Source organism: Poecilia reticulata, chromosome 17 (assembly GCF_904066995.2).
Source record: "Poecilia reticulata chromosome 17, P_reticulata-male-v2, whole genome shotgun sequence".
In the NCBI taxonomy this organism is placed as follows: Eukaryota; Metazoa; Chordata; class Actinopteri; order Cyprinodontiformes; family Poeciliidae; genus Poecilia; species Poecilia reticulata.
The window spans coordinates 1,746,518-1,765,288 of NC_088846.1; the positions used below are offsets into that span (position 1 = coordinate 1,746,518).

At 36.3% G+C, this 18,771-nt stretch overlaps 1 protein-coding gene and 1 long non-coding RNA gene across 3 annotated transcripts in view; one reads left to right on the plus strand and one right to left on the minus strand.

Moving 5' to 3' along the window:
* cntnap2b (contactin associated protein 2b) overlaps window positions 1-18,771 on the plus strand; it is a 99,457-nt gene that overhangs the window by 32,464 nt on the left and 48,222 nt on the right. For both annotated transcript variants that reach the window (XM_017309994.2, XM_008433525.3), the window contains exons 13-16: window positions 4,719-4,834; window positions 6,721-6,805; window positions 8,185-8,341; window positions 11,055-11,182. In XM_017309994.2, coding sequence (XP_017165483.1) covers window positions 4,719-4,834; window positions 6,721-6,805; window positions 8,185-8,341; window positions 11,055-11,182 — 486 coding nt within the window. The remainder of the gene's footprint in view (window positions 1-4,718; window positions 4,835-6,720; window positions 6,806-8,184; window positions 8,342-11,054; window positions 11,183-18,771) is intronic.
* LOC145547886 (uncharacterized) lies at window positions 436-2,743 on the minus strand. The gene is made up of 4 exons (XR_014084148.1): window positions 1,821-2,743; window positions 1,059-1,196; window positions 845-950; window positions 436-756 (listed from the first exon to the last, which is right to left on the minus strand). It is a non-coding gene; the product is annotated as an uncharacterized LOC145547886 (long non-coding RNA).

An 18,771-nucleotide genomic window follows, 5' to 3' on the forward strand; every position in this document is an offset into this window, starting at 1 on the left:
GAACAAAATCTGTTTTCAGGTCAGCGGATGTGCGTGTGCATCAATCGACCCAGGTGAAAAAAAAGTATACTTTAGTATACTAAATTTTAACATACTTTAGTATACTTTTATCGATGTACTTAAACTGTACTATTTTGGAACAACTAATTTTGTGCTTAGTATACTTTAGTAGTATTTAAATAGTATTAAATTATAACTAATAGTATATTTTTGTATACTATATGTACTTTTTTGGAACAACTTCAAGTGTACTTAGTGTATTTAAAGAATACTTTTTAAATATATTTCAGAGCTTTATTATTATATTTTAATATGATTATTTTATTTTGAGTAATAATTTTTATATATTAAAAATATATATTTCATATACAAATATATTTTAAATATACTATTAATATATTAGTAATGTTTTGATTTCCTGCTATTGATAATAAACTACAATTTTAATTACTCGTGAAAGTCTTTATTCCTACGTACCTATTTTGTAAATGACATGCATAACTACACTGCAGTACTTACATTGTTTTAGGCAAAAATTACATGGAAAGATTAATTACACAAGATGCCCAAGGTAATTCAAATATTTTGTTTTATTACCGACATTTTAAAATTGTCCAATTTTACTCACAACTTTATGAAATTATCAGTTTACACATCTAAAGTGAACACATGAACATAAAAATTTAAGTGTGACAATAAAACATGAAAGTGAGGATCAACGACAGAACATTCCCGTTCACTGCACCTTACAGGAACCTACAAAAAAGAACAATAGAGCAATTAAACAGAAAGCATTTGTATTTAAAGAGAACAGAAAAATGGCAAATAAAACAATAATACTTACAATTTTAAAACATTGTGGACTCGCCATGTATGTGACATCATAAGAACTGATGATGTTTGGGACCGAATGCCTGGGGTGGAAAAACATTTCTGGGTGTCTTCTTTGCCTGTTTATGTTAGAAGTAGAAAAAAAAAGTAATCAATGTCATAGAATCAGTTGATGTTGGCATTAACTATGAAGCTGTTTTAAGTGTGGACTTAAGGAGACAAACTACCTTAAAATCTTTCCATCCATAATCTGAACACACTGATCCTTGCAGGGTGGTGAGGGGGGCTGGTGGTGCCCATCTCCAGCAGCCATCAGATGAGAGGCGGGGTTCACCCTAGACAGGTCACCAGTCCATCACAGGGCCCTGAAAGCCAACCACAAATAAAATGTATGAAAGAGAAATGATAGATTAACATGGAGAAAAATTCTGTCCAGTTACCTTTAAATCAAATCATGCTTATTAAGCACTTGGTGTTGGTAACACCAGTTTTTGTTGTTGAAAATGTAGCTAGCTGGTCAGTAAAAAAAAAAAGAAAAGTCTTTCCACCATGAAGACAATGTAAAGGTTCATCCTCAGAGCTGGTTGGTGATCTGGAGAAGCCAGAGCTTCTTCTGACACAGAAAAGTCTTTAGGTTTCCTAACACCTGATTTCTCTGGCTTCCTCTTTCATCTTCATTTGCCTAGTTAGCTTCAAACATATGTTGAAGATAAAATTATTGATGAACGAGTTATAACAATAATCTCACAATATCAAAGTCTCTCTGTCTTATGGAGCTTAATTAAAACCAGGTTAGCTTATGAATTAAAGAATAAGTCGAAACAAACAGCCTCCATGCAGTTATAACATGAAGCTAAATTATTCCTATTGTAATAATCATAGAAGTCACAATAAAATTGATAAAATAATTATTTATGAAACCAATGTAAGTTATATATCTTTACTGCACTGTTTATAATTAAACAAAGATAATTAATAAGCAAACTTACCACCAGCTAGCAAAACTTAGCAGCCTTTGTCCCCACGGGCTCCTTTTGTGACACACATTTCATGTCCATCTGTTGTTGTCCAGTTGTGTTGTCGTCTAACTCGGACGTCACCAGCTTGAATTTACCAAAATTAGTAACTATTGTCAAGGCCCTCTCTACTTTTAAGGCATTATGCGAGTAAAAAATGGCGAATTTGTACAGAGTCTGTTATCTTCCCTGCTTCAAGTTTTTTCTTCACTTTGTGGCGTTTTTTAAATAAGTGAAAGTGTGCAATACCGCCACCATCTGGTCTGGAGTATGAACTGGAGCTAATGCCTTTGATTATAAGGTTTTACATCACACATCTGAAAATTTATTGGATACTTTCTTAAAAATTACATCATGATTATCATTTTTTTATTGTATGCAAGTTTAATAAATAGTAAAAGATTATTAAGGCACTTAAAAATTCATACATCTTCATTCATATTTTGTTCACTTATACTTTTATTTAATATATTAAAAGTGTATTTTGGTACAATTATGTTTAAGTGTGTTTAAAGTTCTAATTTCGAAATTGGTACAAGTGTATTTTTAGTATACTTCAGATATACTTATAGGTAATAAACTTAATATTTAGTATACTTAAAGTGTACTTTCACAAATTTAAGTATGTTTGAAGTATACTAAAGTATACTTTTTTATCACCTGGGCCGGGCCTTAATGTGATCCAGAGTCATGACATTAAAGCGTCTCTTCCAACCTGCCCCGCGAGAGTCACAGCTGTATCTACGGCAGAGCGATGGATCTCGTCAAGCGAGCCTCCAGTCGGGTTTTGCGCTGATTCTGGCCAGTTTTTTCCAGCAGGCATTCAGAGTTTCAGTTTTCATCTCCTGAATGGCCAAGCTCTATTACTTATATTCAGGGGTGAAAGTAGTTTTAAATTCTTGGGGGTACTATGACAAAAAAAAAAAAATGTATATATATATATATATATATATATATATATATATATATATATATAAAAGCTGGGTAGCCCTTGAATTGCTACAAAATAAAGCGTATTTCCTTCAGCCCACTGGCTGCAATGTTAACACTTTGAGATGCCATGAGACCTAAATCCTGAACATCATGGCATGGAGTGCATCCCAGTTTTCAATGTCTGGCATATAACCATTCATTTTAGCTTTTAAACTGATTATATTGAACCTGTGTCCAGACAGAGGGACAATCAGTAGGCCTAACATCATGACCTATTTGTTCTGAAGATCCTGCAGCTTCCACTTCTCTTCCTAACATGGCGCCTCCTCACCCTGACTCTCATACTGATAGGAGGAACCACAGAGCTCTGTTAGGTTAAAAGCACATCTTCTGAAGTTGGGATATTTTTCCTCCAGTAGGATCCAGAGGAATCACCTCAAAAACGATGTTGGACTAGATTTTATTTCAATGTCATTTGTTTATTGAATGTTAGCTCCTCATTTTCAACAATGGAGCTATAAAGGTTGAAAAATGTTATTATTTTGGAGAAAGTCTCATCAACATCAATATTTCCACTAAATAAGAGGCAGACTCAGACTCTGAGCCCGACAGCACCAAACTATTTTTTTATATTAGACAATTTATTTTCACACAATTATCGCGGTAGAAGACATTTGTTTATTAAATACTTAATGAAACATATTTACCGTGTTTGATGTTTATTGTGATTGACGTATAGGCCTACTCACAAAGAACGAGGTAATTAGTCTAAGTTTGTAGTTTATTGAATGTTCAGAAACTACAGCGGTTGTGATGCGCCAAGACAAAGGTGATCAACTCTAAACCACTCGCACATTTTTACTCTCCGTCTCTCTCTTTGTCATTTAAGCACACCCGTTGCCATGGCAACCTCCTGTGCTCCACAAGCCAACCAGAGATTACGTAAAAAACATAACATTCAGTCCGTTACAATATTAGGTTTTCAGGCTTGATATTTATTTTGCGATCATTAATAAGCCTCCCTGAACACAGCGGTGGTTGATTAGTTCATTTTAAACTCCTGCTCTGCTATTTATTTTGAAGATGCAACCGAAACCCACAGAATTGCGCAACACCTTGTTGAAACAATAACTACTGAGATTATTATTGTTGTTGAATCATTAATTTGAACATGTTTTGTTGATTTTTTGTTGTTGTTCTTTAATAAAGTTATTAACGTTTTGATAAGGAGACAGAGGAGGACGTGCTGCTCTCAGCGTCCTGGTGGCGTTTAGTTTGTCCTAATGCCGAGATCGACTCAAAAGCACGAACAATTCAGAAACAATAACTGATTAAGTCCTGTTTTAGATTGTTCTTAAAAAACGAATCAGTCACGGCTGATTAGTGGGCGCAGTTGTGGCTGCACAGTGAACCCACTGATTTTTTACAGCAGACAGCAGCTCCCCTCTCTTGCAGGTACTGTGTACCGCCTCTAAATCTTTTAGGGGTACGCAGTACCCTGCCGTACCCCTTACTTTCACCCCTTACTTTCACCCCTGCTTATATTTAAATACTGTAACATTATTGGCACACAGGTAGAGAAGAACCGCAGAGACTGTTTAGCCAATCAGGACGCAGAACACAATGCACTGTGAAAAAAACTGCACAAAAAAATTCCGCGAAGCAGCGAGACCTTGAAAGGTGAACCGCGTTCTAGCGAGGGATCACTGTAACTTGTTTAGCTGTGCACAATGTAACAACCTTACCTATGCATTTTAGTGCCCATTTAGTCCTTTGTCTCCACATAATGTGTTTCTATGTATGTTTGTAAATCAATGATAGATTTCTTTTCACTTTTGTCTTTTCTTTTATGTTTCTTAAATCTATCATATATTTGGCTTGTTTTCCAGATGAGTTGTTATGCATAAAAATAATTGAGCTTTTTATGTAATCTTTTAGACACAATGGTTTGGACCACTCTAAGGAACAACATGTCTCCTCAGACGTCAGTCTCTACTGCAGATGAGGATGGAAAAGCAGTACTTCCGATTACTTACAATGTCACTGATGAACAGGTATATAATTGCTGCTAAAATTTAAATGACCTTTTAAACTTGTCTTACTTTAAGTAATTTCACCATACTGTCTGTTCAAGACCTTTAACTGGTGAAGTTTTTTCAACATAGGTTACTGTATTTGTGTTTTTATTAATACACTTAAAATGGGACATTGTAAATGTATGTGATTACAAGTTACATTTGTGAAAATGGGAAGTAGGACTAAAACAATAAATTTGATTAATTGGGATGAATCAATTATTCAACTAATTTAGTAATCGATTAATCGTTAACTGAAGTTTACAGTTAAGCCAAACCTGAACAGAAAATATATACATTTTTCATTTAAGATGAACCTTCCTGGTCATTAAATCTGTTCTACCCTAATCTCTTCAAGTGGCAGCTTTAGCTTCACTTGGTTTTTCTGTTAAAAAAAAACAATACAATTATTATTAAGCACTTTTGCTATACAATCATTAATTGGATAATCCCAAAAATAGTCACATTGCAATGTGGACTACACATTGCAGTGTAGATCAGACCTACACTGTAATGATGTAGAAGCAGAAAATGTAGAGCTTTTCATATGTTGATGTTAGGATTATTATTAAATGCAGATGCATCCATTGCTACAAATGAAGTATTCACTAAAGAAATGCTGTTATTGCACATTAGGCAATAAAATGTTTGTTTATTTGAAAAAGAAATTAAATTGTTTATTTGCATTCATGCAAATAATTAAATTTTTCAAATTTCTAATATTTAAATAATCTATAAAGAAGGCTTAAGTAGTTAAGTAAAGCTGCTGCATGGGCCAGTTATTTTCTGATTAATTGATATCCAGAATCATTGATTACTAAAATAATTCTCAATTGCATAAGGTCAACAATAATATAAAAATTATCAGACAACTATTTGAATAAAATCTGGTAATTTCTACTATGTAATAACCTTTTTAACAACTCAAATGTTCAAGTAATGCAAATAAACAAAAACTGAAGAAAATATCTATTTGCAAAATATTACCGACGTGGGTACATTTTTCTTTTGTATATCCTCGCAATATGCTTACTGGAATATTTACTGATCTATTTTATATACAGTCACAAATGTCAATTTAAAATGTCAAATATATAAAGCCTCAGTTAAAATGTGTTTATTATTTTTTGATGCAAGAAAACTAATTGAAAATTGATTTATTCACTGAATGTTTACGTCTGTTTGTGTAAGGTTGAGATTGAACTGCATATTAAAATAGCCCTTTAACCCTTTCAGACCAACACAATAAAGACAATCAACAACTCAGAAATAGTCCAAATAGTTTGGATGTATTTTTTATTTATTCTTATGGAAAGTTTCCATTTATGTCTTAGGCTTGTGGTGCATTTCTATCTTAAATAAAAAGATAAAAAACTTCAGAAATTTCACAACAAGATAATAACATATATGGAAAAACCTTACGATAACTAAGGCAGAAAGTACGATGGCCACCATAAGAGGCTTATGGTATTCAATTATGCCACATGAACAGATCAGTACATTACTGCGAGAAAACGCTAAACCTTTTGGAAGGGAACGCAAAAGAAAGAAAAATCCTCATGTCTCCTAGGGGACTCCGTAAAGTATAACAACTTTTTTTTGGGTGAGGAATAAATTAGGACACCTGCTAGTATGCAGTGATGTGGAACAAGTTGAAACTTAACTGAAAATAAACCAATTTTTATTTGTAATAGGAATCATTCAACAATATGATTGGATATCAATATGTGAACATTGTGAATATTTAATTAGTGTTAATTTTCCATATTTAATATTTAAATATTCCATATTTCATACATATTGTTCTGAAATATTAATTCTACTTATTTATAACTTAAATCATCAACTGTGCCTTTGTGTGTCAGGTATTGTCGGTCACCAGCAGAGCAGAAAAGTGTGAACAGTATGTAGCTTACACCTGCCGAATGTCTCGTCTGCTGACTGGTCCAGGTAAAGTATTCATCATCATATTCTTACTCACCTAATGCTACCTCTCATTCTTTAAGGATGTCTTTGTGTGATTTTCAGTGCTGCTTAATCATCTGATTACCTTTAGCATGGTTCAAGAAAAATGAACAAGAATTTCTTACAACATTGAAATAATCTGAAGGGATTCCTCAGATTCTTTCAGAGCCCACAGCCCTTTGAGCTTTAACCCCTTGAAACCGAGATCAGCTTCAAATCCTCCTCAGAGATTCGTTGCACATTATCAAACAGTGTATCGTTATCATGCTTTATATTCTTTGAACAAGTTTGTTATAGTTGATCTTGTATCTGAGGAGAACAGACAACTCATGCTCAAAAACCATCTGTCATCCATCAATTCCAAAGAGTTCACAGGTTGAAAGACACCGACAGCTAAGGTTGACAATTAGAGGGAAAAATTTGCACAAAAAAATAAGCAAGAAACATTTCGTGACCAAAGTCCTTAAAGACTTTAACAGATTGCTTAACAGAAGTTAGATTGTGGATGAACCAAAATTTTCTTCACTTGAATCAAAACTCAAGTTATATTGTTTGGACAAAATAACTTTATTGTAAACTTGATAAAGTTTTCAGTTCCCTTGCCCCTTTTTCTCAATCTTCTGTTAGGAATCTTGTCATTTTGACAATTGTTTGAAATTGGATAAGCAGGTGAGTTCTGTTGTGAATCAAGCTTTTTTCATCTGTGCCTTCTAGCAAAGGCTAAATCAAGCTTCTGTATCAAAGACTTTGAGAAGCTCATCCACACCTTCAATACTACTTTAAATTTAGAAAAATATGGTCCAATCTTCTTTACAGCCAGAAATGAGAGTATATAACACCAGCATTGGCATCTCTGCATTGGCTGCCGGTTTCGTATTGGATCGATTTTTAAATTCTTTTATTGGTTTTTAAACGCCCAGGCTTTTCTCCAGAGCCTTCTTTACAACCATTCTATTTATAGAACACTTTGGTCAAATAATAAACCGCTCTTATATATTCCCAGAACCAGGCTGAAAAGCAGAGGAGAAGGGGCATTTGATGCCACCTAATTTGTGGAATAACTTACCATTCGACATTAGATGTGCCCATAGTCTTGAATATTTCAAATCACTCCTTAAAACTCATTTTTATTCTTTATCATTTTCATAAGACCTGACATTATAATCCAACTGTCCAGACTGTTTAATTTATTGTGTTTTATTCTTAAGTGTTTTTATGTATGGTTTTAAAAACACTGTACAGCACTTTGATGCAGTTCGTAGTTATTTTACAGGTCCTTATTAATAAATTGACACTGGTATTAATAAAGTCCTAGTTAAAAAAAAATTGAAGTAAACGCTAAACTTTGTTGGGTTGACTCCTAGATGGCACTCCATTTACCTGGTGGCTAGGAAGAGATAATAAGAGACACTTCTACTGGGGCGGGTCAGGACCTGGGATACAGAAGTGTGCCTGCGGTATTGAAAACAACTGTTCTGATCCCAAACACTACTGTAACTGTGACGCTGACCTGCGAGCCTGGTGAGTAGAGCAACAGAACAACTTCATGCATTTGCTGCATTTGTTGTTTATTAGGTCTGAGCAGCGAGGCACTGCAAAGGCCCATTGTAAGATTTCTTATTCTTATTTTTCCAACAAAGTATGCGGCATTTTGGAAGCCTTAACATCCTAATTAACCAAGATGGTGCCGTTTGGTAAATGTAAATGACCACAAAAAAGCCAGGAACACTTCTATTTTGGGCGAATTCAGTTATTTAGATATTCTAAAAGTGTATATTGTAGGCTTTCCACTGATGTCAAACACATAGAAATCAAAAAAGAAGTTGTTCTTTATTGCCAAGTGTTGTGTGCATTAATAACATTCATGCCTATTGGTAATTTTATGCACAATAAAAGAAAAATAGACTTGAGTTGCTTTGGCAGAAACAAAATCTTTTCTGCACCATTAAATAAATAAAAAAATATTCACTTTGTCAATTGTTTATTTGTTGTATTTAATTGATTTAATTAAATTATTTTGATTAAATAAAAAATAACAATGCTGTGTAAGCAGAGCATTATAAGCAAGCAAAGTTGTAAAAACAAACTGAGTCTCACTAAATGAGACTTGAGTCCAACCTTTCAACGGTATAGACTGTTCAGAAGAATCAAATTGCAAGTGAAACCCACATCAAAACTCTCTTGGCTTCCTCCCATCATATAAGTAGTTTTAAGCTATCTATTATTATTTAAACACAATCCTTTGATCAGCCAGCTGTACGCTTTGCACTTTGAGCTGAAGCTTTGGCAAATAAACGGTCATTTACATGCAGTATCTTGCAAACCACTGGGGGGCGCCTGTAGACAACTAATACTTTGGGGATCACAGTTTGAGAAAGACTGTTCTACAGCTTTTGAGATGCAGGTTTCACAATTACTCAAGATTATGTAATCAATGCATAGTCTTGATGCACTGAAGGTCAATAGTTATCAAAATCTTTTTCATACATGAAAGCATGTGGGCATATCTGACCATATGCATATCTGACCATATCCCATAAAACATCTAAGTAGAATAACTTCCACACACAAGCTTCCAGGTGCTTCAAACTTTGTGTCATAAGAGACCAGGACTCGTCACATACACAGGATCAATTGGTGACATCACCTTAGCCCACCCTCTTTTAACAGGAAGCCACATGTTTTCCTACTGATTTTCTTACTTTCACTCTTTAATTCATACAGATATAAACCTGTGTTTAATGAAATACAACAACATAATGGTAAATACTTTTCTCAACACTGGCTGCTGGCTGGAGCATGTGAGCGTGGCAGAGTGTCTAATTCCAGTCCCTTGCTGTTCACAAACGGTTAGCTCAAAATCAGATGTGCCTCATCCGATTTGCACCAAACTTGACATGACATTTGTTAACCTCTGAAGTGCCCAATAGCATTGTAATTTGACTCCACTGCATCCCCTAGATTTTTGCAACAGCTATCTTAATACATCAACCGAACTGCACCAGATTTCTTGTGCTTCATCAGCAAGCACGGCTAAACACATTGGTGTGCAATGCTTCACTGGCCAGTGTGAGAACAGTGCAAGAGAGTTGATGACAATGAGTGGGTGGCATTGCTAAAGCTCCCACCTCGCCATGTGGCCCGAGCAGCGACAGCGTTGCGAAGGCCTATTGTAATTGGAAGACTTCTTATTCTTATTTTTCCAACTAATTGCGCAGCCTTTTGAAGGCCTTAACATTTTCAAAAACTCACCAAATTTCACCCGAAATTGTCCCCCAAGTGAAATTTTTAGATTTCAGTGGAATGGAGAGTGGCGCCTCCTAATGTGTTATAAGATAAACCGTACATTGTAGAGCGCTGAAATTCATTACGTAGGTAGAACATGTACCAAAGAAAAAAGTCTCCTGGAGATATCCCCTAAAATGTATGGAGAAGCAGCCATTTTGGATCAAAGAGCAAACTTTAAAAAACTCCTCCAAGAGATTTTGAGCTATCGACTTAATTTTTGGTCATTATGCAGTTAAGGGATTGGGCATTAAAAGGTATTTTAAAAATAATTTCAGTTCAGACCTTTCTGACATTCATGATTTATTAATTTTTATATCTGTTACAATTTTGCCATAAATTTCGCCAGTTAAAGTTTAATTTTCTCAAAATCATCTTTTTTGAATAGTGCCAAATGAGGCATATTTTTCCATTGTCACAGCTCAGACGGCAAAAGGTACATGCATGAAGCAAGACATGACTATTCACTGACCCTTCGTGATAGTGACAGTGAGGGAATCATATCGACAGCCTTACACTTTCCTAGATAGAGGGAATAGTTTGGGACCAAGTAAGATCATTTTCAGCATTCAGTCATTTTATCAACATATTTGACACAATTTTACGCCTATAATATTATATTTTGAAAAAAGTTGAATGGGACAGAAACATTCTCCTATTTGCGCTGATAAAAGTAGTGGGTAAATGATATCCACAGCTTTTATGGTTCCTAATGTATTCCTTGTCGTTGGGAGGCATTGTTTGCTGCTTTAAAGCCCTTAGACAAGCTGGCTGCACTGTCTCCCCCATGAAGCTAGACACGGGCTGACTCACAGACACACAGGTGTTCCTCTTTAATTACTGCTTTCTGGTACTACCGTTAAGTTTTTTGTTTTGTTTTTTCTTTGCTCGTTTTAAGTGTTATTTTGCATAAAATTGTGTTTCTGCCTGATGTGCTTTTGTGTGATAGGATGGAAGATGCAGGTTTGTTGGTGTATAAAGACCATTTGCCAGTCAATACAGTTGTGATTGGTGATACAAGCAGATCCGGATCTGAGGCCAAGCTGACTGTTGGGCCTCTTAAATGCCAGGGAGATAGTAAGTGTTCTTATGATGTATTCCAAGTCCTGACACTTCATCTTAGACCCCATTCACACCAGATAGACCACATAGCTTCTATGATCCCTGTTACAGTTTGAATGTTTCAGAATTGCAGCAAATTGAGAAAACCCTGTTTCAGAGTGACTGGTAGTCATGATGGTAATGCACTCTTAGTATATTATTTTTTGGCAAACAGGTTTTTCTCTGCTGCCTTCGCGGCCATACTCCCATGCTGTGGTCAGTGGTCTTTTGTTTTTACAGCCTACAGAATTTCTCTATACACAGAGCTAAGTTGTTTCGAACTTTTTGGATATATTTTGTTGTTATTTTTCTGTCAAAGCTAGAGTTTCAATAAGGGGTGGAAATAAAAAATTTTCTCCACCATCCACAGTGGCTGGTGAGAAATTTTTACCGGCCACTCAGACATTTCACCAGCCAAGTTGTATAAAATACAATTCATTCTTATAAATTTATTCTTAACTCTATGAAAACCGATTTACTGACAATAAGTTTACCATGTATACAGACTAATTTAACATAAAGCCTGGACACCTTAACAGAGGTGAGATTTAATAAGTTCATTTCAAGTAATTACTAACGGCAAACTTTAACTACACAACCCTAACATCCTTGCAGTCATTTTCTATGTTGAACATTTCCACATTTTGGCTACAACTCCCCCAGATAGTATTTATTGACGATGTGTCTAGTCATATTAAAATATCTTTAAATGGTATCAATAGCTGTTTTCTAACCATTTGTTTTCCCTTTCTTATTACGTTTTCTATTGAAATTCACAGTTATTCTTCTTACTATGACATCTCAGAACGTGTTCCTTATTAACTCCACGGGCCATCATTATCATTCCATCAGTGTTTTTCTGACTGCCTGCTAGCTTAGTGTTGGATTCCCCCTCCCGGACTCACACGCACCTGTCCTTCTGTCTGCATGGAACGCTCTTTCTTCATGAACATTTCCACTCCTTCTTACCGGGCAGCAGCTAATCTTAACTCTTCCTCAATTGGTCCATGGTCATGTTTCTCTCATCCTCCTCGTCTGACAATAATGAATCCCCTGAATCAGACATTTTTCTGAATGGGTTTATGCGCTTTTTAGCTTTTGTTGTCGTAGCTTTTTCTGACCACCGACCCCACCTCCTCTGCTGACTGGTGTCTGTACACCAGTCAGCAACTCCTTCCCTGGACAGAAATCCAAAAAGTTTACAGCCTTTTTTTTCTGTTGCATATTGTCGACCCGCCACAGTGGCGTTGCGTTGCTCCAATTTGTATGCCACTTCATACTTTTACCCGCATTTGGCTAGTGGCAGATGCTAATTTCCACCCCTGGTTAAATGCTATCCAAACCAATATGACCATTTGTGAAAAAGTAATAACAAACCCAAACCTGATCACTGGTAGAATTAAGATTACTATCTTTGCTGAAAACATAACATTTTCAATTTCATTGTGTTTTCTTTCGTGCAGAATGATAATAAAAATAATTTTGATTCTGATTGTGATCAACTTGCTTGTAGAATTTGAAAAAGTGTCACATCATGCTACATATTTAAAGGAATGTGTCTGCTCCGTTTAGTCTCCCAACACTTAATCAGTATATCTCAGATGTGTGCACATTTCGCCACATCAGGTAATTTAATTCCAAGGTGAGCCCTGTGCAAGCCACTTTCAACATTATGTGCAGGGAGTCGATGTGTTTTTTATTATATTTATTTGAGTGGTTTTTTTTGTCCTTACTTTTTAGAAAAGTTGGTCAGTCAAAGAAGTGTCAAAAGTGTTACAGTACCACTGCATGAAAAGTGGGATTTTTGACCCTGTATTCTGACGCAAACGCAGCTTGTGAGCGACAGATACCGACAGCAGTCGACAGTCTGCATTTTCAGTGTCTCACGACTCACGGGAGTCGAAATCTGTCGATTGCGGAATCCCAGGAGGGGGGAGGTGTTAACGACCCTACTTAGCATACGAATAGCCTAGCATAGCGGTTCTCAACGTGGGCGGTACCGCCCCCCAAGGGAGGGAAAGGGGACGCTGGAATTCCTTTGGGGGGCGTTTGGTCGAAGGTAAACATTACACCTTATATGCACAATACCAGTTTAGACTTTGAGCAACTTGGTAAAATTGTATTGTGTAACATTAAAACATGCTTGGCTGCAACTGTATCGATAGCAGCTCTTCTTCTATTCAGTGTTTGTTAGCTTCTGTTAGCTTTTTGGCGCAGCTCCGCTCCTGCTACTGGTAGCTTCACTGCATCAGTTCAGCGTTACAACGGCTGATGATGTTACATATGTTTTGGTAGTTCTGTGATCATGTCAAAGCAGCAACTTATATTAAAAAGTGTTTTACTTCCGTTTGAAAGCTGCACGCTTCCATGGAAGGAGAACAGAAAATCGCTCTTATAAACATTTAATTACTAAAATCACAATACCCTCACTTTGTATGCTTCTGATAAATGAACCCCTTTAAATAAAGAAATCCCTCCATGTGTGATACCACGATAGAGAGCGTTCATTTATAACATTAACACCGGTGCTGTAAGTGGTCCGGTATGAAACGGGTGTGATAGAACAACGGTACCACAGCACTTTTAAATTTCAATAATCAGAATACCGAAATTGTTTCCGTTGTTTTGAAAGGTTTATGTCAGTCTGCCTTTCCCCATCGATACTCTTCCCGACCGCTGCGCAACATAGGGGGTTAAAAAAGAAAAAAAAAAAAAAAATGACGTGCACAAAACTCTGAAACAGGAGAAGCGGGACATAAAACGGAGCGACGAACTAGATGTGAATTATGGCATAAAAACAGAGAATCCAACGCTGAACAGTGAAAAATCAACACAATGTGAAACACATGACGATTAGGCGGCGCAGCAGGTGATGAGTGAAGATTACTGATGGTCAATAAAAGATAAAATAAATCTAGCAACAGGAAAGAAACTAAAGTGGACATAGCAATAAACCAAGAGAGGATAATAATAATCAAAGGAAACTAAATGGAAATGAATGAAGAACAAAATGCAAGAATAAACTAAGAAACTAAAGTAAATACAGAGGAATAAACTGGTATGGCAAGACCTTTCGAGCAATAATTAATACAGAGACTGTATGGCAAGAATAAACGGACACTACTTCCAGATAAAAGGTAAAATAATATTGTTGAAGTGTCATGGGTTTGTTGAGACCACATCTAGTACTGAGAATAAATATATCTTACAGACCATAACAGTAAATAACTTATCACTTATTTATGTTTTTAATTAGATTTGATATATTTCTTCAATATTATTTTTCATGTCAGTGTTAATGTCATGAGGCTGATGACTCCATGACACTTTCAATTTGACTCATTAGGATTTGATTAAGAACAGATTTGTTCTTTGTAATTTATGTCCAGTAAAACTATTAATCTATAAATCAATAGACAGGTATATATAAAGATATAATCTATGTTTCTGTCTCATATTTGTATGGCATTAAAAGGATCTGGAACTTTTGTTTTTCCACTGAAAAACAAAAGTGGGGGGCGATGAGGGACCTGGATAAAGGCTAGGGGGGCGCTGACCCGAAAAAGGTTGAGAAACACTGGCCTTTGCATATGCGTGGATTCTCAGTCATTGGATGAAAAACAATGACATCACAGTTCATCATTGACATGTGATTGGTTGGTTGATGTGTGCCCATTGGATAGCACGTATGTCTTTATAAATAAACCCCACTCCAATCATTAATATTTTTAATGCTGTATTTAAAAAAATCTATATAAAAAATAAATGCTGTATTAAAGGCACAGAAGTTTTTTTTTTCTTTATTTCATTTTATTTTTTTTTACTGTTTGCACACAAAATAAGACATAAGTGCTTGTCCATTTCTGGACCATCTGGAAGTGTTTTTTTTTTTTTTTTGTCCAAACATGATCCAACATTATGTTGTGTTCAGGACTCTCCTGTAGCGTAGACCTGACGTTTCTCCTGTCGTGTAGACCTGACGTCTCTTCCTGTAATGTAGTACCGATGTCACTGAACTCCTGGTTGGGGGAACTTGGGGTCTCAACCTCACCACAGCCCATCCTGACACCCCCTCATAGCTGCCATCCTCCCAGAATGCCACCTCCTCTGCTGCCAGTACTCTCTGCCTTCCTCCATCAGCTGTTAACACAGAACAGACAATCATTATGAGCTACAGGCATCTTTTTGTCATTTTGAAACTATAGTGAAATTGTTTGACAACTTCGAGCTTAGTATGCACACATAAGACATTAAAGCTAAAAAACAAAATAACAAAACACATTATATTAATACATTCTTACAGAAAATAAAAACTTTAATGAAAAAGAGAAAACACTTGGAAACAATTGGAAGACAAAATAATTAAAAGCAGTTGGTTATAAATGGTAAAACATAATTCAACAAACTCTGAGGCAGATTATTTGCTTTGATGGATTTTAATAAATCACAGTACAGAACATCACGTGTATAAAAAATTACAATACGAAATCTCACCCTACACTTGTTTTGACATTATGAAAACGACATACCACTTTCTGTAAGAAACAAACAAAACAACTCGCCTCGCTGCACGTGCACGCTATTCATAAAAGCTTTCTTACCGTGAGTTAGAGCAGTGGTCCCCAACCTTTTTATTATTATGACTGGTCAAGACTTGGAAATTTTGCTGCGGCCCGGGGGTGGGGTGGGGCGTGAACCGTCAGATAAGGCTTCTGCATATTGGTGTTCCTGCTAAAGCCTGATTATACCCTATTTGGGTTGTCTTGGCCTTTTTATCGCAGCCTGTGGGGTTTTCCCTGACTGGCAACGAGAACACAACCTGCTGAATGTGACAGGTTCGGTTCGTGCTGCTCCTGCCTTGGACACACGAACCGATCGAACTTGTACTTTTATCAGCTCTGTGGTCACAGAGGTTTGGAGAATCGGCTGACAATTCTTAAATCTTTCCGTCTAAACCAGACTTAAGACACAAGCTCTACTCATCTCCTCTCTACCTCTCCCCAAACGCTCTCTGACTCTGGTAGCTATGGTAATGTTTACATATCCCTTCAAAATAAGACACAGATGCGACACAAAAACAAACATTTTACTTTCGTGAAAATTTTAACTCACGATAATAACTAACGGAAGCCCTGAGCTCGTTTCTCTCAACGAGATGGTCCCATCTGGGAGTGATGAGAGACAATAACACCCGAAGTGTTGCTTATATCCACAGCCTGCTTGGTCTCTATGTGGCTATTGCAGCTTGAAGCTTCATTGTGTTAAGGAAGAATTTTTATACAATTAAATTTAGCAAAAAAATCTGGCTCTGATTCTTCCTTTTGATCCCGGGTTCTCTCGCGTGGCCACGTGTGGGGACAGAAACACAACAATGCGTGTTGACGTCACAGAACTACAGAATTTTAATCCAATCAGAAGAAAGTACAAGATAGAACAGGAAACTGAAGAAACACAGATACAAACATTGTTACCTGAGACAAGAAGACAGAAAAATATCAAGGACGTCCTTGGAGAAAAGCTGGTGCAGAAGTAAAATAAATCAGCTTTTTTCTGAATTGTTTCCCTTGTGCACAAACTTTTATACCTGTAGGTGTGTTTTCCTCTTTAATGTATTCAAATAAGGCGTATCTCTAGTTGACCAACTGGAAGGCATCTCTGGCCCTTTTTGAATTTAGAAAGTCCCTGCAATTTGTTCACAAGATCAAACACTTTTGTTAAATAAGGTGGAAGCAGACTCTCTGAATTCATGGTGGTTTATGGCTTTCATCAGTGTGAAAAGCTAGAACTTCCTACTGATTGCTTCCAGACAGACAAAGAGCAGATCAGAGATCTTGACAAACAATCTGCTTTAACTACAGTAAAATAAAAATCAATAGGTCAGAATATGTTATAAATTTTAAAACTATATTAGGATATTTCAATCAAGTCATGATAAATTCTAAAACTAACTTATTTTAAATTTATTTTCTTAACACTATCCGGCCTCCTGTGGCTCTACAACCATCTGGGCAAAGAGAAACAGATGAAGGAACTTCACAGGTAGCTGTGAAATTCTGGTTTCTCTCCTGCTCTGCCAGGAACAAACCTTTAATACTGTATTTTAATTCAATGAAAAGTTATCTCCAAAAACCCAATTTGTTCTTCTGCACTCAGCATCTCCAAAGTTTAGTCCTGATATCAAACAAAAGCAATAGATAATATCAACAGAAAATAATGGAGTACAATTCCTGTTTCTAACCTAATATGATATTCAAAATAAGAATTAAAACATTCATTTACCATAAACCTAAATATTTTTCTAATACTAAACAAAACATTTTCATTTGATTCTAATATAGTCAGAAATAATACCATTTCAAATACATTCATCATTGACTAAATTAATTCTAAAACAAGATAATAACATTTTTATTCAAAACATGTTATTAAGCTGGAAGAAGTGGCTGGGAAGAGGGAAGTCTGGGCCTCCCTTCTGAAGCTGCTGCCCCCGCGACCTGACCCCGGATAAGCGGAAGAAAATGGATGGAAATTAAATGTTAGTGATTTAAAACATTTTATGTTATATTCAGTTTTTGCACCATGTCAGATGTTAGTTTGGAAGACTTCTCATCCTGGTTACATGAACCGACCAAAGTTCCCTTTCTCACAGTAATTCAAGTGATACTGTCCTCCACCTTCCTGCATATGTTAATTTATGACCTCCTGTCTTTAATGATAAGACCCCAGGGGTCTGAGCCGAAGCTCTCCTGCAGATCTCTTTCAATACTTACCCAGCAATTTGGTTTCAAATCACTAACAGAAACCTGTTCAAAATTAAGAAATTTGTTCTAAAAGGTTTAAACTGTGTTAAACACTAAAAATAGTCATTTTTCCTCAACAATTGCCTCATTAGCAGCCGGTCGCCGCATGTTACGCAGAGCGGGCTTGTAATGTGGGACTCACCTACCGGTCCGGGATAAATCCATTCTCCTGTCTGTTCTCTGGGCCTTTTCCCCTTTGCAAAGAAACTTTCCAAAGACATCTGATCTGTTTCTTGCTCATTTTGCTGCTTGTGGCCTCAGTGTTGGCGCGCAAGTAACAGAGAGAATCCGGTTAAAGGATTTTCAAAATAAAAGATCCTCCAGACTCAAATAATACATAAAACGGAAATATTGAACTATTTCTTGCGCGGCCCAGTGCCAATTGGTCCACGGATCGGTACCGGTCCACGGACCGGGGGTTGGGGACCACTGAGTTAGAGACTTGTTCGACAGCCGCGGTGTCATCTGTTGCTAAAAAAGTAACTCTGTGAAATAGGACTTTTTCCACCATTTCACACAACGCACGGGCATTTTCGTTCATGTTTAGCAGTAGCACTCGTTAGCACCAGTGCAAATCTTCCTCTGGAGTTTAATGGCGGTTGCTTGACCAACTATGAAAGCGCATTACTGCCATCAACTTGACTGGAGTGTTAAATGAAAGTTGAGAGAAAAAAAATACATTCTAAAAAGTAATTTCTTTCAAAAGTTACGTGACAGTATATTTTATTTTTATTTTAATTAATTGCTAAAACGTTTTTAAATGTG